The sequence below is a fragment of the Brassica rapa genome, chromosome A06, assembly GCF_000309985.2.
Source record: "Brassica rapa cultivar Chiifu-401-42 chromosome A06, CAAS_Brap_v3.01, whole genome shotgun sequence".
NCBI classification, from domain to species: Eukaryota; Viridiplantae; Streptophyta; class Magnoliopsida; order Brassicales; family Brassicaceae; genus Brassica; species Brassica rapa.
Window position 1 is genome coordinate 27,626,810 of NC_024800.2, and position 24,209 is coordinate 27,651,018.

The 24,209-nt window shown below is 31.8% G+C and overlaps 3 protein-coding genes across 5 annotated transcripts; 2 read left to right on the forward strand and 1 right to left on the reverse strand.

Moving 5' to 3' along the window:
* The first annotated feature begins 3,544 nt into the window (after positions 1-3,544).
* On the forward strand, positions 3,545-7,789 carry LOC103827743 (potassium channel KAT1). Of its 2 annotated transcripts, none has more exons than XM_009103282.3 (10): positions 3,545-4,132; positions 4,221-4,436; positions 4,524-4,679; positions 4,771-4,828; positions 5,083-5,400; positions 6,088-6,327; positions 6,415-6,513; positions 6,603-6,821; positions 6,911-7,361; positions 7,446-7,789. In XM_009103282.3, the coding sequence occupies exons 1-10, from the start codon at positions 3,954-3,956 to the stop codon at positions 7,574-7,576; spliced, it is 2,067 nt and encodes a 688-aa protein (XP_009101530.2). In that variant the 5' UTR covers positions 3,545-3,953; the 3' UTR covers positions 7,577-7,789. The 2 variants fall into 2 exon arrangements, with proteins under 2 accessions (XP_009101530.2, XP_018508029.2); XM_018652513.2 differs by having other exon boundaries at positions 3,545-4,095.
* Positions 7,790-8,136: 347 nt separating this feature from the next.
* On the forward strand, positions 8,137-17,399 carry LOC103827744. The gene has a single exon (XM_033272439.1). It carries the CDS (start codon positions 12,492-12,494, stop codon positions 12,924-12,926), a length of 435 nt encoding a protein of 144 aa, XP_033128330.1. The 5' UTR covers positions 8,137-12,491; the 3' UTR covers positions 12,927-17,399.
* Positions 17,400-17,750: 351 nt separating this feature from the next.
* On the reverse strand, positions 17,751-23,147 carry LOC103827746. 2 transcript variants are annotated; one of them, XM_009103285.3, is made up of 4 exons: positions 22,109-23,147; positions 21,803-22,003; positions 20,804-21,367; positions 17,751-18,241 (listed from the first exon to the last, which is right to left on the reverse strand). In XM_009103285.3, the coding sequence occupies exons 1-4, from the start codon at positions 22,365-22,367 to the stop codon at positions 17,877-17,879; spliced, it is 1,389 nt and encodes a 462-aa protein (XP_009101533.1). In that variant the 5' UTR covers positions 22,368-23,147; the 3' UTR covers positions 17,751-17,876. The 2 variants fall into 2 exon arrangements, with proteins under 2 accessions (XP_009101533.1, XP_009101532.1); XM_009103284.3 differs by having other exon boundaries at positions 17,751-18,250; positions 22,109-23,139.
* Between the last annotated feature and the right edge of the window lie 1,062 nt (positions 23,148-24,209).

Consider the following 24,209-nt stretch of genomic DNA (forward strand, 5'->3'; position numbering starts at 1 on the left):
TTCCTCCTTCATATTGTATAACCTCAATACCCAAATAGTATGTCAACCTTCCGAGGTCACTCATCTCAAACTTTGTAGCCATCTCACGTTTGAATTCAAGTATCGCATCAAGGGAGGTACCAGTAACCAGCAGGTCATCAACATAGACCACCACGACAAGAACTTCTCGACTTTCTTCCTTCCGATAGAGTGAGGGCTCTTTCGAGCATCTTGTGAACCGCAAGCTGCGCAATATCTCATTAAGCTTTATATTCCAAGCTCTTGGTGCTTGTCGTAGACCGTAGAGAGCTTTCTTAAGCTTGTAAACCTTGTGTTCTTGTCCATCAACGATGAAACCCTCTGGTTGAGTAACATAAACCTCTTCCTTTAGTTCTCCGTGCAAGAAAGCAGTTTTTACATCAAGGTGGTGTATTTCCCAACCGTGTGATCCAGCCAAAGCAATGATCATCCTAATAGTTTCAATGCGAGCCACCGGAGCAAATACTTCTTCATAATCCACACCATGCCGTTGAACGTAACCTTTGGCTACTAGTCGTGCCTTATACTTACTTATTGTTCCATCAGCATTACGTTTGATCTTGAACACCCACTTAAGGCCGATAGGTTTGATTCCTGTAGGTAGTTCCACGAGATCCCAGGTTTTATTTTTTTCAATAGATACGATCTCATCTTTGCAAGCATCAACCCAAACTTTCAGTTCCTTAGCATCGCTGAAACTCCATGGTTCCTCATTTATGAGCATCAACAATTGCTCACCCTCAAGTTCTGCGAGCAGAACATAGTCATCGAGGTAGGTTGGTTTGTTAGAAACCCTCGTTGATCGTCTTGGCTGAAAGTCGTTTTCATCGTCACCCCCAACTTGATTTTCATCATCATGATTATCAAGAGCTTCATGATAATCATTATTGTCGTGATTATCATCATCTGTATCAGATGAAGCTTCGAGTTCGTGATCATCTTGGCCCAAGCCTTTCACGGTGAGCTCAAAGCCCTCACTATCGAGTCTCGTTGTCACACTTTTATCACTCCATCTCCATCGCATTGCTTCTTCGAACACAACATCACGACTTATGACAATTCTCAAGCTCAGGGGATCAAGTAGTCGGTATGCTTTAGACCCCGGCTCTGTTCCGAGATGGACCAGAACTCTGGATCTATCGTCGAGCTTCTTTCTTCCAACCGTTTCTGTCCTTGCGTAGCACACGCACCCGAACACTCTTAGGTGAGACAGGTTTGGTTTTCTTCCTTTCATCACTTCGTACGGAGTTTGTCCTTCCAAGGACCTCGTTGTAACCCTATTAATCAGATAGGTTGCATGTCGTATGGCTTCTCCCCAGAGATGATTCGGCATGTCCATATGTTTTAGGATACTTCTAGTCATCTCCAAGAGTGTTCGATTTCGTCGCTCAACTACACCGTTTTGCTGAGGTGAATATGGCGCAGTCATGTGTCGCTTAACACCATGTTTCTCGCAGTAGGTTTGGAATTCGTTGGATGTGAACTCACCCCCCCTATCTGTTCGTAATGTCATTAACTTAGTATGTGTTTCTTGCTCCACAAGGTTCTTGAAGCGCTTAAATTTCTCAAAGGCTTCACTTTTGACCTTTAATAGTACTGTCCACATATAGCGAGAGTGATCGTCAATAAGAACAAAGACGTATCTGTTGAGTGCTGGTGTCGTCGGGGAGATAGGTCCACAAAGATCCGCATGTACGAGTTCAAGAAGTGATGAAGCTCGATAGCTCGTTGCTTGTGGGAACGGTTTTCGTGTTTGTTTCCCGCGCAGACAAGATACACAAGCTTCTGTGTCGCGTTTGATGTTCGGTAATCCCTCGACATACTCCTTGCTAGCCATCATTCTCATTGTATCTTTGTTGATATGTCCCAAGCGCGCATGCCATAAGTTTCCGTCTCCAAGGCTCTTAACCTGAAGACACTGCTGCATTTTATCAACCTGTAATGTAACCTTATATAATCGATTCTTTGTCCTTGTAGTCTTGATCATCAACTGTCCTTCACGATCGAATAAAGTTAGAACGTCTTCTTTCATTCGAACTTCACAACCCACTTCAGTAGCTTGACCCAAGCTAACAATATTACTTCGAAGAGCCGGTATGTAGTAGACGTTATTTAACATCTTTTTCACGCCTCCTTTGCTGATAAATCGAATGGAACCTTTACCCATTATGTCAATCCTTGAATCATCGCCAAAACGTACTTTCCCAGTGATAGTATCATCTAGTTCGTAGAAGAACATACGATTACCACTCATGTGATTACTGGCTCCATTATCAAGATACCACACATCTATCGTATCTGTATCAGCTTCAAACTTCTTTGGATCTACCTTCTTCTCGTTTAAGTAAACTACTTCATTCATCATGAGGGTATCCGCCTCGTGTGTATCATCATCTTTCTTCTCTACAGTTTCTTGAAGCTTTAGAGCTTTATCGGGACAGTCTGTGGCGTAATGTCCAGTTTTATCACATTTAAAGCAAGTGATATGAGAGAGATCTCCACCACGTCCTTGTCTATACGCTTCTCGTTGTTGTAAGAAAGTTGTGCGACCGCGGCCTCTTCCTCTCCAGTTTGATCGACCGCTGCGTCCTCGACCACGGTTATTGTAGCCGTAAGTTTCGCCGCTTGAATCTGAGTTAGCATACATTAGCTTCCCGGAGCTGTCATCGGTTTCTTCTTCCTCTTCAGTGACTCTTTCTTCGTACGCCTTAAGTCGTCCTACAATGTCCTCAAAGCTCGTTGAGTTAAGGTCAAGAACTTGCTCAAGCGAAGCTACAATATGAATAAATTTTTTTCTTGGCAAGCTCTTTAAGAATTTCTTAACAAGCTTTGGTTCTTCTATCATCTCTCCCAAAGAAGCAGATTTAGAAGAAATTTCGGATATCTTGCCAACGAAGGTATCGATTGTATCTTCATCTTTCATCTTGAGTCTATCGAAATCCGCCATCAAAGTTTGTAACCTAGCTTCTTTTACCCTCTCAGCTCCAACATATCGTGCCTTTATCGCATCCCATACTGCCTTTGCTGTATCTAAGTCGCCTACTTGTAAGATCAAGGCCTCCGGTATGGACTGGAACAGGTATGCGATGGCCATGTTATTCTTTTTTTCATCCTTAGCTCCAGGTTCTATAGCTTCCCAAACTTCACTAACTTTAAGCGCTATCTTCATTCTCATGGACCAGACCGTGTAGTTCGAGGAAGTTAACATTGGAAATTTGATGGTGGCTGGTCCGGTTTCTTTGGTCGTCGCGATCTCTTCTTTGACGTCGGCCATGGCTGTGTAAGATTGTCGAGGTGCTTATTAAGCTCTGATACCAAATATAGAATCACAAACTCAATAATAAGAAGTCCTTCTCTTATTCAATCAATCACAAATCATAAAGTCACACCTTATGCATCACAATATGCATTCATATATATAGGGACTAACAATTTCCTATTCCCATTATATTTCCTAATCCTTAAGATAAACACAACATAGAAAAGGAAACTTTCATCACAAGTATTATTCAAGCTTATCCAACACTCTTCTTCTTCTTTATGTTGGATATCGAATCTGTTTCCGTTCAAAAGAAACAAACCATGAGCATTATTTCTTCCACAAAAACCCAATGTTTACCACTTAAATTCTGTCTCATCTCTTAAGCTTTTTCTGTTTCACACACCATTCTGTTCCGTTTTTTCGGCTTCTTGCTCACCATTGTTGCTTCTTGCATTTAAACCCTTTTGGACCACTCCTCTGAAAAAGAGAAGATAAGCAATTGGGTCAGAGCAAGTTGCTATAAAAGGTCCTAACAGAAACTTTCCCGTGTTATTCATCACAAGCTTCATCACTATTTATAAACTACCACCTTGCCAAGAAAAAAAATCCTTCACCTGCAAGAAACAGCCTTTCACATAGCATTTTTTTTCTTATAAAAGAAAAGATTAACAAGATGCCAATCTCTTGTACCAGAAACTTCTTTGAAAGATTCTGCGTAGAAGATTACAATATTGACAACATTAAACAGAGTAGTTTCCTCTCCGCCGATCTTTTGCCATCTCTTGGAGCTAGAATCAACCACTCAACTAAGCTCCGTAAACATATAATCTCTCCTTTCAATTCAAAATATAGGCAACTTTCTACTCTCTACTCTTTTTAATGTAAATCTTGACTAACCAAGATTATGTTCTATTTTTTTTAATCCTCTGTTTCATTACAGATCATGGGAGATGTGGCTTGTCCTTCTAGTTATTTACTCAGCTTGGATATGTCCCTTTCAATTTGCCTTCATCACCTACAAAAAAGACGCGATTTTCATCATCGACAACATTGTTAATGGCTTTTTCGCCATTGATATTGTCCTCACCTTCTTTGTTGCCTATCTTGATAGCCACTCCTATCTTCTAGTGGACGATCCCAAGAAAATAGCAATAAGGTGACAAATTAACTTAGCTTGAAAAACCTTTTTTTATAAGTGAATTAGATTCTTGAAAAAAAATCTTGAAAAATGTAACGTTTTCAGATACCTTTCTACTTGGTTCGCCTTCGATGTGTGTTCCACTGCACCGTTTCAGCCACTGAGCCTACTGTTCAACTACAACGGCAGCGAATTAGGCTTCAGAATTCTCAGCATGCTCAGGTTATGGCGGCTCAGACGAGTTAGCTCGCTGTTCGCAAGGTTTATTTCAATGTTTAAAGACCATATTCTTCTTAGGGTTTGATCAAGAAGGTGTTTACTCAACTTCTCTAACTCTCCAACTTCACTTCAGGCTTGAGAAAGATATACGTTTCAACTACTTCTGGATACGATGCACAAAACTCATTTCCGTAAGTCAAATATATATATTTTTTTCCAAAGACCAAGAAGTTTTGGGTTCAAAAGCCGTACACACAAATCATATTAAATTAGTTGTTATTTTAGAGAGCAAAATTCCTCCAACAAAAGTTAAATAATGCTATTCTTTAAACATTTAATAGGTGATCCGAGAGTTTTAATCTGCAAAACAGAAAGTATTTTATTTGTAATAATAATAGTAACTCTCTTAAAATATCGATCTCCGGTCTTTTTTTTTGACTGACAGGTCACTTTGTTCGCTGTACATTGTGCTGGATGTTTCAACTACCTGATCGCAGATAGATATCCTGAACCAAGAAAGACCTGGATTGGAGCTGTGTATCCAGATTTCAAGGAAGCAAGTCTCTGGAATAGATATGTGACTGCTCTTTACTGGTCTATTACGACGTTAACTACCACTGGATATGGAGATTTGCATCCTGAGAATCCAAGAGAAATGCTCTTTGACATCTTCTTCATGATGTTCAACCTCGGCTTGACGGCTTACCTTATTGGAAATATGACCAACCTCGTCGTTCACTGGACTAGCCGAACCAGAAGCTTTGTAAGTCTAATCCTTTGATTTTTATTTAGGCATGTTCATTTCAGAACAAAAAAAGTTGGGTATAGCGAATAAAAAACTTTAAAATTAAGTTAATTTTTTTTTTTTGAAACTATAAATCCAAACAAGTTATTCGAGTAGCCAAATAATCTAAATTTAAAATAGACCATTTAAATTATTTTGACCCTAGCAGATCATTTCTATTTAGTTCATTTATTCTCTAACACACTTTTATATTTTTCCTCAAAAATAGAAATGGATTTTGAGAGAGCGTATATTTTTAAAGTGAAGGAATTATATAAATAGAAAAATAATATGTTCCATAAATAGAATAGAGGAAAATAGCATTTTCTGTAAATAGATGAAGAAATAGCATTTTTATTTTAAAGAAATACACGGGAGCAAAATCACCACCATTTATAGAAAATTTAATTTGTGAAGAAAAACATAAAAATTGATTGTAGAAGGTATTACATGACAATCTTAGGTAGTATGTCTATTGTTTAAATTGGTAGTGGTAGGGTTGGGTAACCTGATCCGAAATGCACATGCATATGTTGATTCTCCCTCAAATTAAATGTTCAACCTACTGAAAGTTAGATACACAGTGAAATATTTGACTTGAACTATAATCATCTTCAATATTAATTAGTTCAAACTAGACAAATACTCATTCTTTTTGTTCAACAGAGAGATACGGTGAGAGCTGCTTCAGAGTTTGCTTCAAGAAACCAACTCCCACATGACATACAAGACCAGATGCTCTCACACATTTGCTTAAAGTTCAAAACAGAGGGCCTGAAACAACAAGAAACCTTGAACAATTTGCCAAAAGCAATCCGGTCTAGCATTGCAAACTATCTCTTCCTCCCCATTGTTCAAAACATTTACCTTTTTCAAGGAGTTTCTCGTGATTTTCTCTTTCAATTGGTAAAATTATATTCTCTAACTTTTCATTTAAATTTAATATCAATGTAAACCTAAGAGGTTTCATGAAGTTACCTTTTTATGTTTAAGGTTTCAGATATAGATGCCGAGTATTTCCCACCTAAAGAAGACATAATTCTACAGAACGAAGCGCCTACAGATCTTTACATTTTGGTCTCAGGAGCAGTGGTGAGCAAATTATATCGATTTATAAGTTAAAATGTAAAGAAATGGAATTAAAAAAAGTACCTTCTAACATTTGTGTTTTATTGTTACAGGACTTTGCATCTTATGTTGATGGTCATGATCAAATTCAAGGGAAAGCAGTTATTGGAGATACGTTTGGAGAGATTGGAGTTTTATGCTATAGGCCACAACCTTTTACGGTAAGAACAACAGAGTTATCTCAAATACTACGCATAAGCCGAACATCGCTGATGAGCGCGATGCATGCTCATGCTGAAGATGGACGAGTTATAATGAACAATCTCTTCATGGTACGTGAGCTAAAACCAGATTCTTGAAATTTATGTATATATTTTAAAAATAATAAACAAACCCATGTTTTTTCTTACAAAACTTGCAGAAACTTAGAGGACAACAATCAATAGGAATAGACGCTACAAATAATGATCAAGAAAACAGAGATTTCCAACGAATGGGATGGGAAGAGTGGATGGATTCAAGAATAGATTGCAAGGGTTCAGATGTTTCAAACTCGACTTCCGATAATGGAGAAAAGGCTCTGATGGATGCAATACACAAGGGAGATATTGAAATGGTTAAGAAGCTACTTAAACGAGGGATTAACATAGAGGAACCAAAGGTTCTAACAGAAGCAAAAGGAGGAAACTCAAATAGCGAAACCAAACAAAGAAGTAACGATTCAGATCAATGTTGTAGCTCCAGCATCCAAGCTAAAGTAAAAGATAAGAGGGTTACTATTCACATGTTGTCTCAAGAGAAGGATCCACAGCGCCATAACGGGAAGTTGATACTCTTACCTACATCCATAGAAGAGCTTCTAGGTCTAGCAGGTAGGCTCTGAAAATAATCAAAATGAAGGTAAAAAAACTCTCGTGAAAAAAGTTTCTAACCAAGAAAATATGGGAATTGTGTAGGTGAAAAGTTTGGAGGATGCAGTTTCACAAAGATCACCAATGCAGAGAATGCTGATATTGATGATTTATGTGTCATTCGGGACGGTGATCATTTGTTTTTTCATCAAATTGAGTTTGAAGGTAGACATTGAAACTTGTCTTCCTTCATTAGAGCACTGTATATTTGCGGCAATATAATTTTACCCTGTTTCATAGAACAATTCGATTATCATAAGCATAGTCTCAAAAGTCAAAACTGATATTGATTGACACTAAAATATGTGTAACATCTATTTTTTGAAAAAAAAATAGTTATGTAAAACAAGATAGGTAATGCGTGAATAAATTTCGTACATAAATTATTATTGTTTGTTGTTCTTCTTTTCTGAAACAACTGTACATTAGTTTTGGAAAATGAATTTAAGAACAGCAAAGAATAACCTTCTTTAATCTAAGCTTGATCCGCTCATCCACGCATGTTTATTTTTATCTTTTTATAAATTAATATTTATTAAGCGATAATATATATTTTTAAATTTTAATTTACCCATTTTAAATAATTTTAATATGACATTTATGTACATAATATTTTTATAGTTTATACTGAGTAATTTTATTTTATCTTGTAAACTGTCAAATGTATCATTCACTTTTTTATAATATGACCCGTACGTCCGCGTAAATGTATTTTTTATTTTTTGATCAAAATTTTCTGATAATGTGTATAATAAAAAAAATTTATATACTATTTGAAAGATGGTGCACTCTTCAACATTTATCTACTGAATTCACATTCGGCTATTATTTATATTAAAATATAAATAAAATATTAGATTTATATATTAATTTATATTTTAGTTATATATTATATAAATGTTCTTTTTATGTGACTTTTAATTTTTAGCTATTAATAATAAATAATGAAAAATATAACTATATAGCTTAAAAAAATATTATATTCTAAATTAATAAATTGATACCTAAATCGATTTAGGTGGTGTTGTTTTGTCATGTTTATTAATTAATTATTTGTAATAAAAAATTAATATATATTCTGTCAACTTAACATTAATATATCGAAATCGATTTTTATGGTTTAAGGTCATTTCCGTGATAAATATATCAATATTTTTTCATGTTTATTAATTTTTTAGTTTAAGTTTATGTTTTAACATTAATTAGTTTGAAAATCAATCTAAGTATATCTATGGTTGTTTAATTTGAAAAGAAATAATACATGCTAAAATTTAGGATTATGTAGTTTCTCAGTAGCATTAAATTGTAATTAAATAGTTGTTTTAGTTTAAGATCAATTTAGAAAATTATTTATTAAATAAAGAAAAGACAAAAAATACTTAAAGGTTGGCTTATTAATTATTTTAGTGGTATTTCCTTGTAAATAAATTATAAGTTTTAGGGTTAGTTTTTATTTATAATTATACTTTAATAACATAGATAGAAGATAAATGTTTAAAAGTAACTACGCTCTCGCTAAATGATTATCTTAGTGATAAATTGTGATCACGAGGGATGTCATGGGTTCTCACAATATACTAGATGCGAATCCTTCTTGATCATAACACACCAGCAATAATATATAGCCACTAAAATTTAAATCGTTAAAATATGTATAGACATTCGGTCCTAAAATTTGATTTAAAGTATGTGTTGATCATTTAGTTGTTTGTATTGAGAAACCCAAAGAGGTTACGGACTTAAGGTGTGCTTCCCTTCCGATTCATGTTAACAATTGAAACCAATCAAGCCATCTACACGACATCTTCTTCAAGCTTAGCTAAGACGATTGCATAGGGTGCAAGTCTAGTCGATGTTCACCTCTTTTCACTAGAGCGTATTGAATGCAAGTCATTATTGGGCCTAAAATGCGATAGTCTTCAAAACATGCTATTAAATTGTCGGGATACATCTGATTCGAGTAATCTACAACTGCTATAGGCCACCAACAAAAATTAGAACCTTTGAAAAATCTAAAAAATCAATAGTTATGTTACAAATCAGTTTGTCTTATTAGATTTTGGTAACTGACCTTCACCGACCGCATGCCCGCATTTTGGCGTACAATTTTGTAAAAGGAAACAACATTTTTTTTTTGCTAAATTGTAAATGTCATTCATGAAAATGAAATGAAGGTTTGGTTACAATGTGAATTGAAACCAGAATCTGCTATAAAGCAATTCTGTTTCTAAAGACTGCAAAAAAGTTTTAAAAAAGTCTTTAGAAAATATAAAAATTAGTCCAAGACATTGATGAACTTGGAGCTAATAGAAGATAAGATCAATCAACTACATTACTTCCCACACTAAACACTTCTCGATCCGTAGTGGAACTAGCAAATCAAGAGAATAGCTCATACCAGTAGCTCAAACCCTCACCCGAAAGTGGCTCCCAACGGCTTCGACGGAGGCGACAGGCAACGGCTCCGGTACACCAAAGGAGGAGGACGTCAAGTAACCAGACACGAGCTATCTCGACGGAAGGCAAACAGAGAATCCCCAACAAAGCCCCGATAAAATGAAGAACATAATCAGGTCAAACGCAGGCGGTCTTTGGCTCCTCATCCGGCCACGCGACACAAACAGACGATGGCGACATCAAGGGATTCAAAGAAGATTCGTCGGAGTTTAGAAAAGGGATTGAAGCACAAGAGGAGACATGAGTCACCTCAATAAGCAGGCGCAGCTACAGGACTCGAGGGCTCTGTTTCTCAGCGGTAGACATGGCGCGTTGGGTCGTCCTCAAAACCCTAATCACCAAAGTCCGAAAGTGAGGAGACGAGCCACCAAATAGCTGCTGCTGAACACCATGGTAGTCATCGATTGAACTAGAACAGAGGTCCTCCGAGCAATGGGCCTAGACACCGCCGTTTCTCCTAGACGGAGAGGAGAAGCTCACTGAGACCTTGATACAAGCTGAAACCCAGAGACACACAGGTACAAGCCATAGACCAGAGAGGTAGGAGAGGCAGCGACCCACCACCATCCTCACCGGCGGAGGCAAGATCAGATCTGACCCAGATCTGCTCTGTATGACAGGGAGAAGCTGAAACGAAAGCTCCTTAGGCTCACCAGCAAGCCCCCACCTCGTCAGTGCTCCAGAGAGACAAACACACACATGTGTCTCTGATTAGATCCGATGAAACTCGGAAATCCAGAGAACTGAGCAAGAAAGAAAGGGTAGAGAAGGAGAAGCTAAGGGAAAGGCCGGTGGAACAGCGACAAACGGTGGGGGGTGACCGGAGGTAGAGGAACCCCCAGTCACCGGAGGAGAAGAGGCTTGGCGGATCTAGGGTTAAGGCGGCTGCGGGGGAGAGACCAGAGGGAGAATCGCTTCTCTCTCCTCTCTCTAGGCTCAAAAGGAAACAACATTGCAAAACGAAAAGTCTTTTTTTTTTTTTTTTTTTGTCAACTTGTGGTTTCATTAACCAGAAGCCCATTAGGCAAAGATTACAAACAGACTCAATTTTTGTCCAAAGCCCAAACACCACAGATAACTATTACATGCTAAAAGACACGTGTGAAGACTCGTGGCGTTATCTCCTTTGCCGAGGAAGAAGAAAGGCGGTGCCGGATAACTCGCCGGTAATCCATCCATCTCCATCTCCGTTCAGTTGAGGCTGTTTGCATGTTCTTCGTTCCTTCAATCTTCAGCGAAAGAGAGATCTTCAATCCCAATTGGTAGAGTATGAGTCCAAAGAACACTTCAATAGAAACGAGCACAGAATTTTATTGGAACACTGTCTATATGGCAGCTCCAATTCATCTAAATTCCGGACCGGATCTCGAAGCTTATTCCAAACCTCAGATCTTGACCTTCATGGAAACTCCTTATGACTGAAAGTGGAGCTTTATACCATCTCCGAATCAAAATCTAAGCTTTTCTACCCAAGAAAGAAATCAAATCTCTCAATCAACCGACATCTCTATCTACCCAGAAGAAGAAGAACTATATCTGAAACTTTATTTAGGTTCAACACAAATCAGAGCGAAGATGAGATTGGTAAACGGCTCTGATTTGGCTAACCATAACATACCAAAATCGCCTAACGAAACAGAAAATCGCCAAAGCGAAAAAACACAGTCGATCCTTATGATCGAAGTTACTTACAAAACAAAAACAAAAAGTCAGTAACCGGCGACTATAGAGCCGCCGGTCACCGGAACGTTTCTATGGTTGAGTGTTTCTAGTGAGAAGTCGGAGAAAACGAAAGGAGAGAGAGTTTTTGACTTCTAACCTACAAAACGAAAAGTCTATTATTAAAACTCCTCGTATAATATAACCGTCTTAATTTAGTAAGAATAATTATTCGACGTGATCAGAAATTAACAAAAAAAATGATATATTACACACACGAACACAAAGTGCCACATACGCAGTAAGCGAGCATGTAGATTAACCTACGGTACGCATCTGATTTTCTCTTATTCCTATTGTCCCGTCGCTTTCTTGCTTTGTTCCATTCGTCTTCTAAAGTTCGACTGGTAAAGATTGTAGTTGTTTTCTATCCAAAACAAGAAGAAGATTTTTTTGCTATTTAAATTGTCATTATTAACTTTTAACCGTAAATATTTTGTTTGTTACTTAAGACTGTAATTGTTATTTTAAATATAAATAATAATAATAATAAAAACTGTATAAACTATGAATATTATTTTAAATGCTTTATTAAAACATAACATTACATAAATAACAAAGATATGAAAAAGAAGAAAAAGATATTTCAATAAAAGAATAGAAAATAGAAACTTATTGTTTTGAAAGTCACATTTATTAAGATTTAGAAAATAATTAAAAAGAGGAGGAAACAATAAGAAAAAATGGCTCTTACAAATTTAGAATGATAACGGTTTTTAAAAATCTGGTTGGTAAAAAAAACAGTCGTCTAATCCGATAAGGCTTGACAGCACTAATGCATATCGGGGCGCAAATTCCGTAACTTCATCCAGAAATATTCTCTACCTATAAAAACCATTAAACAATCTTTCAAGTCACATATCACAAATCACAAATCACAAATCTCATATCACAAAACTCATAGAATCAAATCCAATGGCGTCTCAAGAAACCATGACCAACCAAAGAGAAGGAGCTGAGATCGTTAATGGCGCATCAATGTGCAAGCAAAAAGCAAACGAGATGTTATCGTCCATGAATCTACCAAAAGGACTTCTCCCTCTAGACAACATGACAGAGATCGGTTACAACAAATCAACCGGTTATATATGGATCAAGATGAACAACAATGTTCAGCACCAGTTTAAAGCCATCGGCAAAAACGTATCGTATGATGCGGAGGTCACTGCGTTCGTTGAGAACCGTAGGATGCGTGGTCTCACAGGAATCAAGAGCAAAGAGCTTTTCATTTGGGTTACGATCACTGAGATTTATATTGATGATCAAGATACCACGAAAATCACCTTTGCTGGTCGCTCGGGTTTGTCACGTTCTTTTCCCGTCTCTGCGTTTGAGGAAGAGGAGAAGTGATATATGTCTATGGTCTGAAAACTTTGCTTCATAAACTATGTATTGTTTCCCTTCTTTTATTCCATAAATATGTAATATGTATTATTTATCTGCATCTTTCCGATCAGAAATACTTAAAACTATAATTTTATAGAAACTTGTTTATCAATATAATTATTATTTTCTATTTTGAAAATTTAATTCATTAATTTTCCATAATTTAATTAAGTGTGTCCTTTGGTGTTTAAAAAAAGGAAAATTCCTTTAAAATATTTCAACTAAATTTTGTTAAGCTTTTTAATGCCCAAACTTTTTTGCTATCCAATTTAATACCTCAACTAATTATTTGGCCATTTTAATATCCAAACTTTTAAAACTGTGTTCATTTTAATACCCAAACTTTTTTTTATTTTAATCAATAATATCAATAAGTTTCAAACGAAATTTTAAAACCTTTAAAATTCACAAAAAATCTTAAAAAATCTAGTTTTATTTGAAGTCTTATAAGTAAAAGTAACTAAATTGTGGATAATGTTAAATTGTATAAAAAAATTTAAGTTTTAAATGTCAAATTTGTTTTTTTTTTGGAAATAGTGAGATTTAAAAGATTTTTTCTTAGATTTTAGAGGTTTTTTAAATTTTGTATGAAACTTATTAATATTTTTAATTAAAATAAAAATATTGGGTATTAAAACGAACACAGTTTTAAAAACGTATGTATTAAAATGAGCAAAATAATTAGTTGAATTATTAAAGTAGGAATGAAAAATTTTGGGTATTAAAAAGTTTAACAAAATTTAGTTGAGATACTTTTATAGGATTTTCCTTTAAAATAATAATATGTGTCTTTTTAGTTTTGGAATTATTTGTGAGAATCATGTCTATCATGGTCATGGTCATGGTCATGGTCATGGTCATGGTCATGGATAGAAGCACTAGAATTGTTTTTAAAAAACAGGATAGAAGCATTAGAAACTCGTGCTTTCAGCTTTGTAAGAAAAAAACAATAATTTGGTTTTATTATCTTAGTTGGTTTTCAGGCATGAGATAATTTATTTATGAACAAGGTATAGCTAGGGACGCTGATACTAGAATTTAAAAGAAAAATGTGTTTCTGTGTTTCTCTTGAAACGGCTGATTTCACTGCTATCTAAGAACAGCCTTATTGGTATAATATCTTAAGTGGAGTTCTAAAGTACACAAAAAATTTGGAGTTTACTTCATCAGCAAGCTCCAATTGTCGACTGGCATAAGAGCTTATGGTTCAAACACCATACTCCAAAATTTGCTTTCTTTACTTGGTTAGCTATTCAAAACCGTCTAACAACTGATGACCGAATGCTCCTATGGTCTTCTAGTGTAAACCCAGCGTGTGTGTTTTGCAACCAGCTGGAAACTAGAGATCAAGTTTTTCGTATAAATTGTTTAATATTAAAATATGAAAACATGAATTGCTGTGACGAAAAATCTACGACTAGTCGATTACAGGTAAAGTATAAACACACAAAAATTATTAAGGAGGGACATAATATACATATGTATGGGATCTTGGGGTCGAGTAGTAAGGAGAAAGACTTGGAATGCAACACGTTTCAGGTTCGATCCGCCTGTTACGTTAAACTAAGTCATATTACTCATGGACATTAACATGAATATGAGTTTTTGCTTTCAACCTATTTGAATACCAGAGAAAGAATCTATCCATAAGCTGCACCTTTCCAGTATGAGTTATTCTATAGGTTCATAATTCATGTTAATAAAAAAGAATGTATAGTTTAACTCTTTGATGATAATTTTCATTTTAAACAAAAAGTTTAGGAGTTTGTTTTTATTGAAAAAAAATGTAATGTAAACTGATAAAAAAAGTGTCAGTTATCGAAATTTGAATGTATTTGTAACAATAATCTTAGTCTTTTTTTAAATAATGATTTAAGATAAATTTGTATTTGATTAGATTTTCTATAATAAGAAATCTTCATATTATACAATATAATTTACTAGAGAAATGATTTATACCAGAGAAATGATTTACTTTGTGTTTAAAATTATAAAATATGGCTCTAAATTTTAATGTTCACTAAACATAAAAATATTTAAATGCTGCTTTTTAAATCAGATGTTTCAAGTTATTTTTTTATTAATGAATGTGTTTGACAACAAATTTGTCATAAATTTAAAGATATATTTTTATTCATAATATTGTTTTGGTTGTTTGGCAACTCATGTAAGTTTGTTTATGACTATTTTTGCCATTATTTACGATTTTATAAAATCTTTTTTTTTGTAGCGTAAACTGATATAAACAAATTTCAGTTATATAAATTTCAATTTATTTATTCGCAATAATATTAGTCATTTATTAAAACTGATATAGGATAAATTGGTATCCCATTTGATTTTCTATTATAAAAAATATTCAAATATATTAAAAGCTATACTTAAAAAAAAGATATAATATGGGTCTAAGTTTTGAATGTTCAAAAATGTAAAATATTTTAACGCTTCTTTTTAAATCGGATATTTCAAATTTAATTTTTACTATAGAATGTGTTTGACAACAAATCTATCATAAGTTTGAAGATTTATTTTTTATTTATAATATCGTTTTGATTGTTTGACAACTGATGTAAATTGGTTTATAGTTATTTTCATTTTAAATAAAATTAGAACGATCTTTTTTTATCTTTGAGATTTTTAGATTTTTTTTTTGAAATGATGACTTTGTGAGAAACTAATATTTTGCGATTGATTATGATTTATAACAAATTTATAACCTCTTATAAAAGTAGTTTATACATTTATAAAATAACTTAAAAGTTATAGGAATTTTAACTCTTACAAAATTTTTTAAAGAAGTTTAAAATCATTATAATATATTAATAATCCTAATAAATGGTAAAAATAATTTATTATCTCTTATAAATAATTTATAAACTTTCACAATGATTTAAGACTTCATAAAATAGTTTTATAAATACTATTGATGTTTTTCATTTTAAATAATCTACAAGCATGTTAAACTTCATAAATATATTCATAAGCTTCTCTAAATGAGATATTATTCTTTATAAATGGTTTTATAAATCTTTATAAATTATTTTTTAAACTATTATTAATTATAAAATATTCATTATTGTTAATTTAAAAAAATGATTAGATATGAATTGGTATAAATAACTTCTTAGTATTCTTATAAATGATATATTAATCATTATAAATTATTTTGAACTCATGTAAATAATTTATAAACCCGTTTTATAGCTAACATATTGAAATATATATATATATATATGAATATTGCGATTTATATAGGAAAATAAAGCTATTTTAACACTGATTTGCAATAGGGAAACAAATCTATTATATTAGCTTTTATTAGTTATTATTTAAATGATATTAATGGTTCTATATTGCCTTTTTAAAACATGATTAAAATAAATAAAATCTAAAATCATCAATTAATTAAATTAGAACAACTTCTTTAAATTTACCTAGGATTTACAACTATGCAAAGTTACTTCAGTGACTTTTCGTTTAATATATAGGAGAATTGATGTTACAACTTTTTAAAAGATCATCAAATAATATATTGGGGATAAGATAAAGGTAAGAATACAAACATCTTATTCAACTGTATTAAATTATCTTATATAAATTTCAGATTTTGGTTCAAAAAAGTTATTTCTTTTTGACAATACATTAATACATGGGCAGTTTGGTGTGATTTCACTGCTATTATCTAAGCATCTTCATCAATTCCATTCCCCCTTTTATCAACCATCAGTCTTACCTTCCAATAAGATAAAGGTAAGAATGCAAATATCTTAAACTCTATTAAATTATCTTCATTAAATTTTAGATTTCAACGAAAAAAAGTTATTTCTTTTTGACAGTACATTAATACATGTGCAGTTTGGTGTGGTTATATATATGTACAAGTAAAATCACATAGATATCCAATACATACCAATTTTCGTATAATTTCATTACCATTTACAAACAATGATAAAAGTTTATCTATTGTTAAAAGTCATTTTCATAATTTTATCTGTCATTGCGGTGCATCACCTTCCTGTAGCATCCTCTAAACAATGGTGCATAGCAAATTCGACGGAGACAGATGCAGGACTACTATTAAATATATATTTAGGGTGCGGACATAAATTCGTCGATTGTAGACCAATCTACCATGGTGGATCTTGTTTCGAACCTGATACTCTCATTAGCCATGCGTCATTTGTGATGAATGCTTTTTTCCAACTCCATAATCGCACCAAAGAATATTGTGGTTACAACAGTACTGGCATAATCACTAGCACTGACCCAAGTTATGGTTCATGTGTGTATTATGTATCTTAGAAATATACAATTAGTTTTAATAATTTATCCCTAGAAATCTTTGCGGTGGGTATGTGACCAACATAATTATGTAATGTTGCAATATGGAATCAAAATTAATATAATTTAATAAAATAATGATGATGATTTCGTATTTTCTATGTTCCAAAATTTTTATTATTAAAACGTACCTTACGACTCGGAGGTTACTGCTCTTGGTCGGATGCATAGTCTCACCGAGTCACCGGTATCAAGAGCAAAGAGCTTTTCATATGATTTTTGTTGATGATCAAGATTCAAGACCCGACGAAAATCACATTTGGCTGGTCGTCGGGACTGTCACGTTCTTTTCCCGTTGCTGTTTTCGCCGAAGAGAAATGATTTGACAACGGTGTACGTTGAACTTTTTATTTTTCAACGTACGTTAGCTGAAAATCATCTCATGTAATAACGTTTGTATGATTACTTCTGATTTCATATTTAGTCAATCTACAATGACTTAGCGGGTCGAAAATCATAGTATTGACTAGAACTACTTTAAAATGTTAGTAATGAAGAAAAAACCTCAACATTGAACTTATAGTGAAAATAAATATTAACAACTTAAAATACCAGCTCAATACAAAAAAGTAATCAATGGTGATCATCCCACATCTCCATGAGATAACTCTTACAACTACTACCGTTGAGAGACCAAGATCCATAATCTAACCATCTTCGTTTCTTCTGTATTATCCGTAACGACTTTTGTTTCTGTTCTTCTTCTTGTTCCTCGTACGAAGATGTCTTTATCTTCTTGAGATTGTGTCTGTATTCAACAACTATTTGTTCAAAAACTTCGACCTCAAACATGTTCATTTTCACCATTGGGTTTATGTGATCCCTCACAAATGCAAAGGCCAACTGGTCTCTCGGGTTAAACGCTTCTAACTCGTTGAACATGAAGCACGAGAATAGGTCGCTTCTTATTCCGTGTTTTCTCAGTATCAACGCACTATCTGGTACATCTACAAATGTGAACATCAAGGCAAATTGTAAATTCGCTGATCACTAAATATAATATGACAAATCTGATTTTTTTTAAGAACTTGAAGATCCAATAAATATAAAACTTGTAGAGATAATAATATTAGCATCCACATATAAGAAAAGGGAAAATCGCAATTTAAACCATGAGAGTGTCACATTCTCGCATTTTAAACACTCAAGTTTTTTACTAACATATTAAACCTTGAAAATGATATTTTTATCATAATAAACCTCCAATAAAGTTTACTTGTTTTTCAAGTCAAGTATGTAACCAGCACTTTTCATTCCGATGACATGTCAGTTTTTTTTAATAATAATAATAACTAAATAAATAATAAATTTATCAGAAATTAGAAAAACTGGAAAATTCTAAAAGAATCAAAAAATTAAAATTTCAAAATTGACAATAAAATAAAATATTTTTTAAAATATGTTATTTTTACATTAAATAATTTTTTTTATCATTTTCTATATTTTAGAAATATTCATTTTATTTTTAAGTTTGAAATTATAATTAACTCAGAAATATATTTTTTATGCTTAAAGGCTTAAACTCAAAAACATTATTGAAGAAAGCTACAAAATTAATCCAATTATAAACCACTAAATAATATCAGAATTTGAATGGTGATTCTAAATTCTGTTTTTTGGTTTTTGATCTTCTTTTTTTCAATTTTTGATTTATTAATACTTAACTTATTAACCCTTTTATTGAAAAGTGGAAACAATTTTATTGTGAAACTAGAACAAATCTTATAAGCCACGTAAAATGATTTTGACGGTAACTAAAATATTGTAAGTTAGTTTGAAGTATAACTAAGAGATATACATGTATGCCTCTAGATTTGTATATGTTAGGTTTTGGTGTGAGCGGAGCTTCTTAGATAAGTAAGATATATTTTAGTTTCTCTAAAGTTTGATTAGTAATTTACATAATTTTAAAGTTATTTATTATTTTTAAGAAGTTCACTTATAAGTTAATTTCTTTTTAAACAAACTTAAAATTACTAAAATAAATATCATTTTAATAAATAATACCAATAGATCTCTTAATAAATTGTAATCATTTTTTCTTTTCTTTATTTTTAAAATATTTTATTTTATTATTAATTTTGAAAATTTTAATTTCTAGATTTTTTGAATTTTTAAATTTTTTTGTGATTTTTTTTAATTTTTTATGTTTTTTTTTAAACGACGTATCATCACAAAATAAACAGTTCCAATCACCTAGTTGACTTGAAGAACAAGTAAACTTTATTGGAAGTTTGTCAAGATAAAAACATCACATTCAAAATTTAAAATGTTAGTAAAAAAATCAATGTTTAAAGTGTGATAATGTAACACTTTCATGATTTAAAATATAATTTTTTCTATAAGAAAAGGAAAATATGCTTAGTCCAGCTCATTTTTTGCATCTAAATGCCATATATAAGAATTGATCCCAAAAAAGACATACAGTATAAGAAATATATATTGGATCGACAAAAACCATAGAACAACTTGCGTTTTGGGACCCTCACTTCTATCTCTATCACATATTCTCATTGATGTTGTTACATGGGACCACGTCGTGATTCTTTGATTGCAACTATGATTATATATTTTTATTTCTAAAGGAATATGTCCAAGTTTCCAACAAACAAACAAATATAATCTATAGCTAGAACTTAAGCAAGAACACATATTTGTTATCCATTTTAATCTAAATTTTTGTTGTTGTTTATAACCGTATTATCTTATTATATTCCACAGTGTCTATATAATGACCTACATAATAGTATTAATAATTCTCGATTACTAAAAGATCAAGTTATCTCTACAACTTGAATCATTGAAAGTATGGTTTTGATGATTACCCGTGACTCCATTTTTGAAAAGCCACAATTAAAGAGAGCATAACCTAACCGACTAAAAGCCAATCTTCATGCATAAGACATGACTCTTTAGCCTTTATTGCCAAGTAATATATTAGAGTAGACACCAACATTCTAGACAAAGAAAGGTATCTGTATTTCTAAAGATGATTACCTTAAGATCATTAAGACACTTAAGAGCACTATAACTATATATCATACATAAATCAACATTAGGCCAGATATTATTATATATATATAAATAATCAAAATATATATGTGAAAGAAAATCACTGATTTGAAAGATAATATTTAATTTTGAATATGATCTTCGATTTGAAAAGTAAACTAATAAAAGAAGTCACTGGGTTTTATTGAAAAGCAACTTAATAAAAAACAAAGTTTAAGTCTAAAATCGTACCAACATTAAATTGAAAATAGTTATCAGCATAAGCTTGCACAACTGATTCCACTATCAAATTATGTATGCATATAATTGTACGAAAATAATTGTTCGTACTTTGAGATTACTGTATTAGCTTTTTCTTTGAATAAAACCTAACCTAACCTTCCTAAATACATGTAAAGACAACTAATATCTCATTCATTTTGCATTAAAGATGTTTTAAAGCTTGTTCGTTATGATATACTAATTACTACTAGTGAAGATTTTATTACCTGTGGGATATGGCAATTTATGAGAATTCCAAGGCTTCAAACCATGCTCACAATAAGTCTCCATCTGCATCCTTAGCCCATCGACATCTCCCCATTTATTCCACCTCGCCGTAGCCATAGCCTCCTCCATCGTATTTACAAAAAAAGGATGCTTAGATATCGCCATATCAACATCAGGCACTACTAACATAGAATGAATTAGAAGAAGCGGATCGATCATGAGCTGGATTTTGGCGTCAATCCAAATGCTGAACTGTGAGTTTGGAAACAATCTATGTATAAGATACTTTGGTATAACACCGTTCATAGCCGGATTGAGGTATAGATTTTCGGATTTTGAGATTTTGATGATTCTCCATGCGCCCACTCTGTAATCTCTTGGATTGTTTTTAGGGATGACATTGTGGTGAAAGAGAGAGTTTAGTGTTTTGTCGTCAATGAACATGTAGAAACAAACGGTTTCAAGGGTTTTAACTCCAAGTCCCACTGGTTGTCTGATTTTGTCATGGTCGTTAAAAATGGCTGATGCAACTACTAGTCCACATTTCTCCATCTCAGCTCTATCTACCAAAACATATATAGAAAATAGTTAAATAAAACATAAATTATAGATAAAATTTAATCTATTAATAACCAGGAGATGTTATTGAGCTAAATCACAGTCTCTATTAACCCTTTAGACTCTCAAATGTGACAACAAATACGGATATGATTACACCATTTAAAATGCATGCTTAAAATTGTTATATATAATAATAATAATAATAATAATAATAATAATAATAATAATAATAATAATAATAATAATAATAATAATAATAATAATAATAATAATAATAATAATAATAATACAAACAACCATAATTTATGATCCTGTTTTTCTCCAGTTTACTCGGTGTTTTGAGTTTTGACTAAGATAACTGATTTATAGCTCATAAACAGGTTACTGGTTCAACCGGTTAATTAATATCTGGTTTAGTTAAAAGGATGATATCTCACCGGAGTCGCTGACCGGAAAGTCTCTGAAGAAACCACATGGAACTTCGACGTCATTGTCCGAATGATTGAAATAAGAAAATCTCTTCTGTGTACTGAAGTTTCCACCGAAAGATTCGCTATTTCCATTAATGTATCTCAACTTCTCCGACGATGATGAGTCGCTGCATATACTCTGTATCTCATTCAACACTGTCCAGTAATCTGATTCACATAAAAAAAACAAACACAATGTCCAAATAAAAACATTAAATACCCATCTTAAAGAAAACAAACGGGCATTTTAATGATTTTTTAAAAGCTAATAACCTGAAAAGAAAACAGGGGAAGAGCAAGAAGATCTGTGGGTGGGAAGAGCGTATTTGTGTTCACCGTAGGAAGAAGGATAAGAGAAAGTATTTGTTTGGACCGGATCAAAAGGTGAATATCGAAAGACGCATTGGTTTCTTGAGAGAGAGACGTAGAGGAACAGAGAAAGTGTGGTGAAGAAGTAGAGAAGTGAGAAACAGAGGAGCTTTGATCGGACGTAGAGAGGCGGAGACGCGGTGATACTAATGAATTTTCCCATCTGAAGGAAACATTTATGGTTTATTCATCATTCTTGGTGATTTGTTTCTTGAGAATTGGTGTTGATGATGGAGAAGGAGGAAAGGGGAGGATCTTTCATTTAAGTTTGTGCTGATGAACTAACTGGAAGTTAGAAACTTTAGCAGCTTTTTATGGTGAAACGTTACTTAAAAAATATATATTTTCTTATTTATAAAGGCCGAAATTCTTTTATAAATTAAATTAAAATCCTTGTTTCTATATCTTGCATACGGTTTCTATAATTTATGATGTACATTTTGGAAAGAAGAGATTACAGAAACAAATATGGAAAGATGAGATTTTCGAATTTGTTTTTTTTTCTTTCATGCCGGCTAAAAATTTCATTTACCACTTGTCCAGAAATTCTGGACACTGGTGATAGATTTTCAAATTGGTTATTACATTTTTAATAGTTGATACTAATTTATTTATATTTATAATAGTTATAAATTACAGAAATAACAAGAATATTATATTTAAAAAAATGATTATAAGATTTGGATTTCTATTGTTCAAAACAAATTCTTCTTTTTAGTTTAATTTATCTAAGAATGTTATTTATTTTCTTTTATTTTAAAATATTTAATTTTTATATATGATGTTGATATAAATCAATTTATTTATATGATAGTTAGTTTAATAAAAAATATGGTATATGTTTATATGTACCAATTTATTTTTCTAACAATTTTAAGAATCTTTTTCGTGATCATACGTGACTATGAAAACATGTTGTAATGTTCCAGGATTAATATATAGTACTAGATTTCTACCCGCACAACCGTGCGGATATAAATTTTCACATTTATATATATAGATATTTGTTTTATATAATTATTATATATATTTTTAACGTTACTCACATATTTAAATGTTTGTATAACTATGCCAAATATAATAATTTTATAGTTTTCATGCTGTAAATTAAAATCATCACATATATATGTTGCTTATTATATATTTGTCCTATTGAATTTGCGTTTGATTACTAAACTAAATTTTTAATGCATGAAACAACATATATGAAAACAATTTTGTATTTAATTTATTATAATCATGATCTGTAATTCAAATCGCTTGATTTTTTAGTAATTTTTTAATGTTTATTAATTTTATATAATAAATTACTGTATATTAAAAAGTTTAAGATAAGAATTTTTTTTATACATGTATTATATAGTTTACTAATATTAATCCATTCTACCAACATATTATATATTTAGCATAAATATTTTATATTTATGAAAATAAAATATGTTAACTTATCAATTTAAAATAATTTTATCATATCTTGTTCAATATAACGTTTTTATTTTAAAATGATAGATATTATTATAAAATTGATAAAATAAGATATAATTTTATTCTTTTAGTAACATTTCATAACTAATTACAAAATTAGTTAAAAATATTTATATTCAATTTATGACAATTAAGATCTTATTATAATCTTTTTCAAGAGATTTGTTAGAATTTTAATTTTTTTTAAAAAATTAAAAGATATAAAAGATATTATGAATTAAGTAGTTAAAATATTATATATATTAGCATTAGTGATATAAATTTAATAGAAAATTTAAATGATGGTCTAAATAAAAATATTACTCATCAAAAAATCATGATTTTTATTTTATTAGAAAACAAATTTGAAAAAATTAAAATAGAAATAAATATTTATTTCTAAGAAAATCTTTGAAAATTATTAGTAAATGTATTTTTGAAATTAATTAATTTCATTTTATTTAAATTTTCGTTTATAAACCAAAACTATATTCAATTTTAATTTCTAATTATATTTTATGATAATATAAATTAAAACTAA

Bases quoted from the DNA above. Each gene is read 5' to 3' on its own strand.
- LOC103827743 (XM_009103282.3), top strand. From the start codon at position 3,954: ATGCCAATCTCTTGTACCAGAAACTTCTTTGAAAGATTCTGCGTAGAA. The intron at 4,133-4,220 runs GCAACTTTCTAC...GTTTCATTACAG, and splicing joins CCTTTCAATTCAAAATATAG to ATCATGGGAGATGTGGCTTG. The intron at 6,822-6,910 runs GTACGTGAGCTA...CAAAACTTGCAG, and splicing joins TAATGAACAATCTCTTCATG to AAACTTAGAGGACAACAATC.
- LOC103827744 (XM_033272439.1), top strand. From the start codon at position 12,492: ATGGCGTCTCAAGAAACCATGACCAACCAAAGAGAAGGAGCTGAGATC.
- LOC103827746 (XM_009103284.3), bottom strand. From the start codon at position 22,367: ATGGGAAAATTCATTAGTATCACCGCGTCTCCGCCTCTCTACGTCCGA. The intron at 22,004-22,108 runs GTTATTAGCTTT...TATGTGAATCAG, and splicing joins TTCCCCTGTTTTCTTTTCAG to ATTACTGGACAGTGTTGAAT. The intron at 21,368-21,802 runs GTGAGATATCAT...ATGTTTTGGTAG, and splicing joins CTTTCCGGTCAGCGACTCCG to ATAGAGCTGAGATGGAGAAA.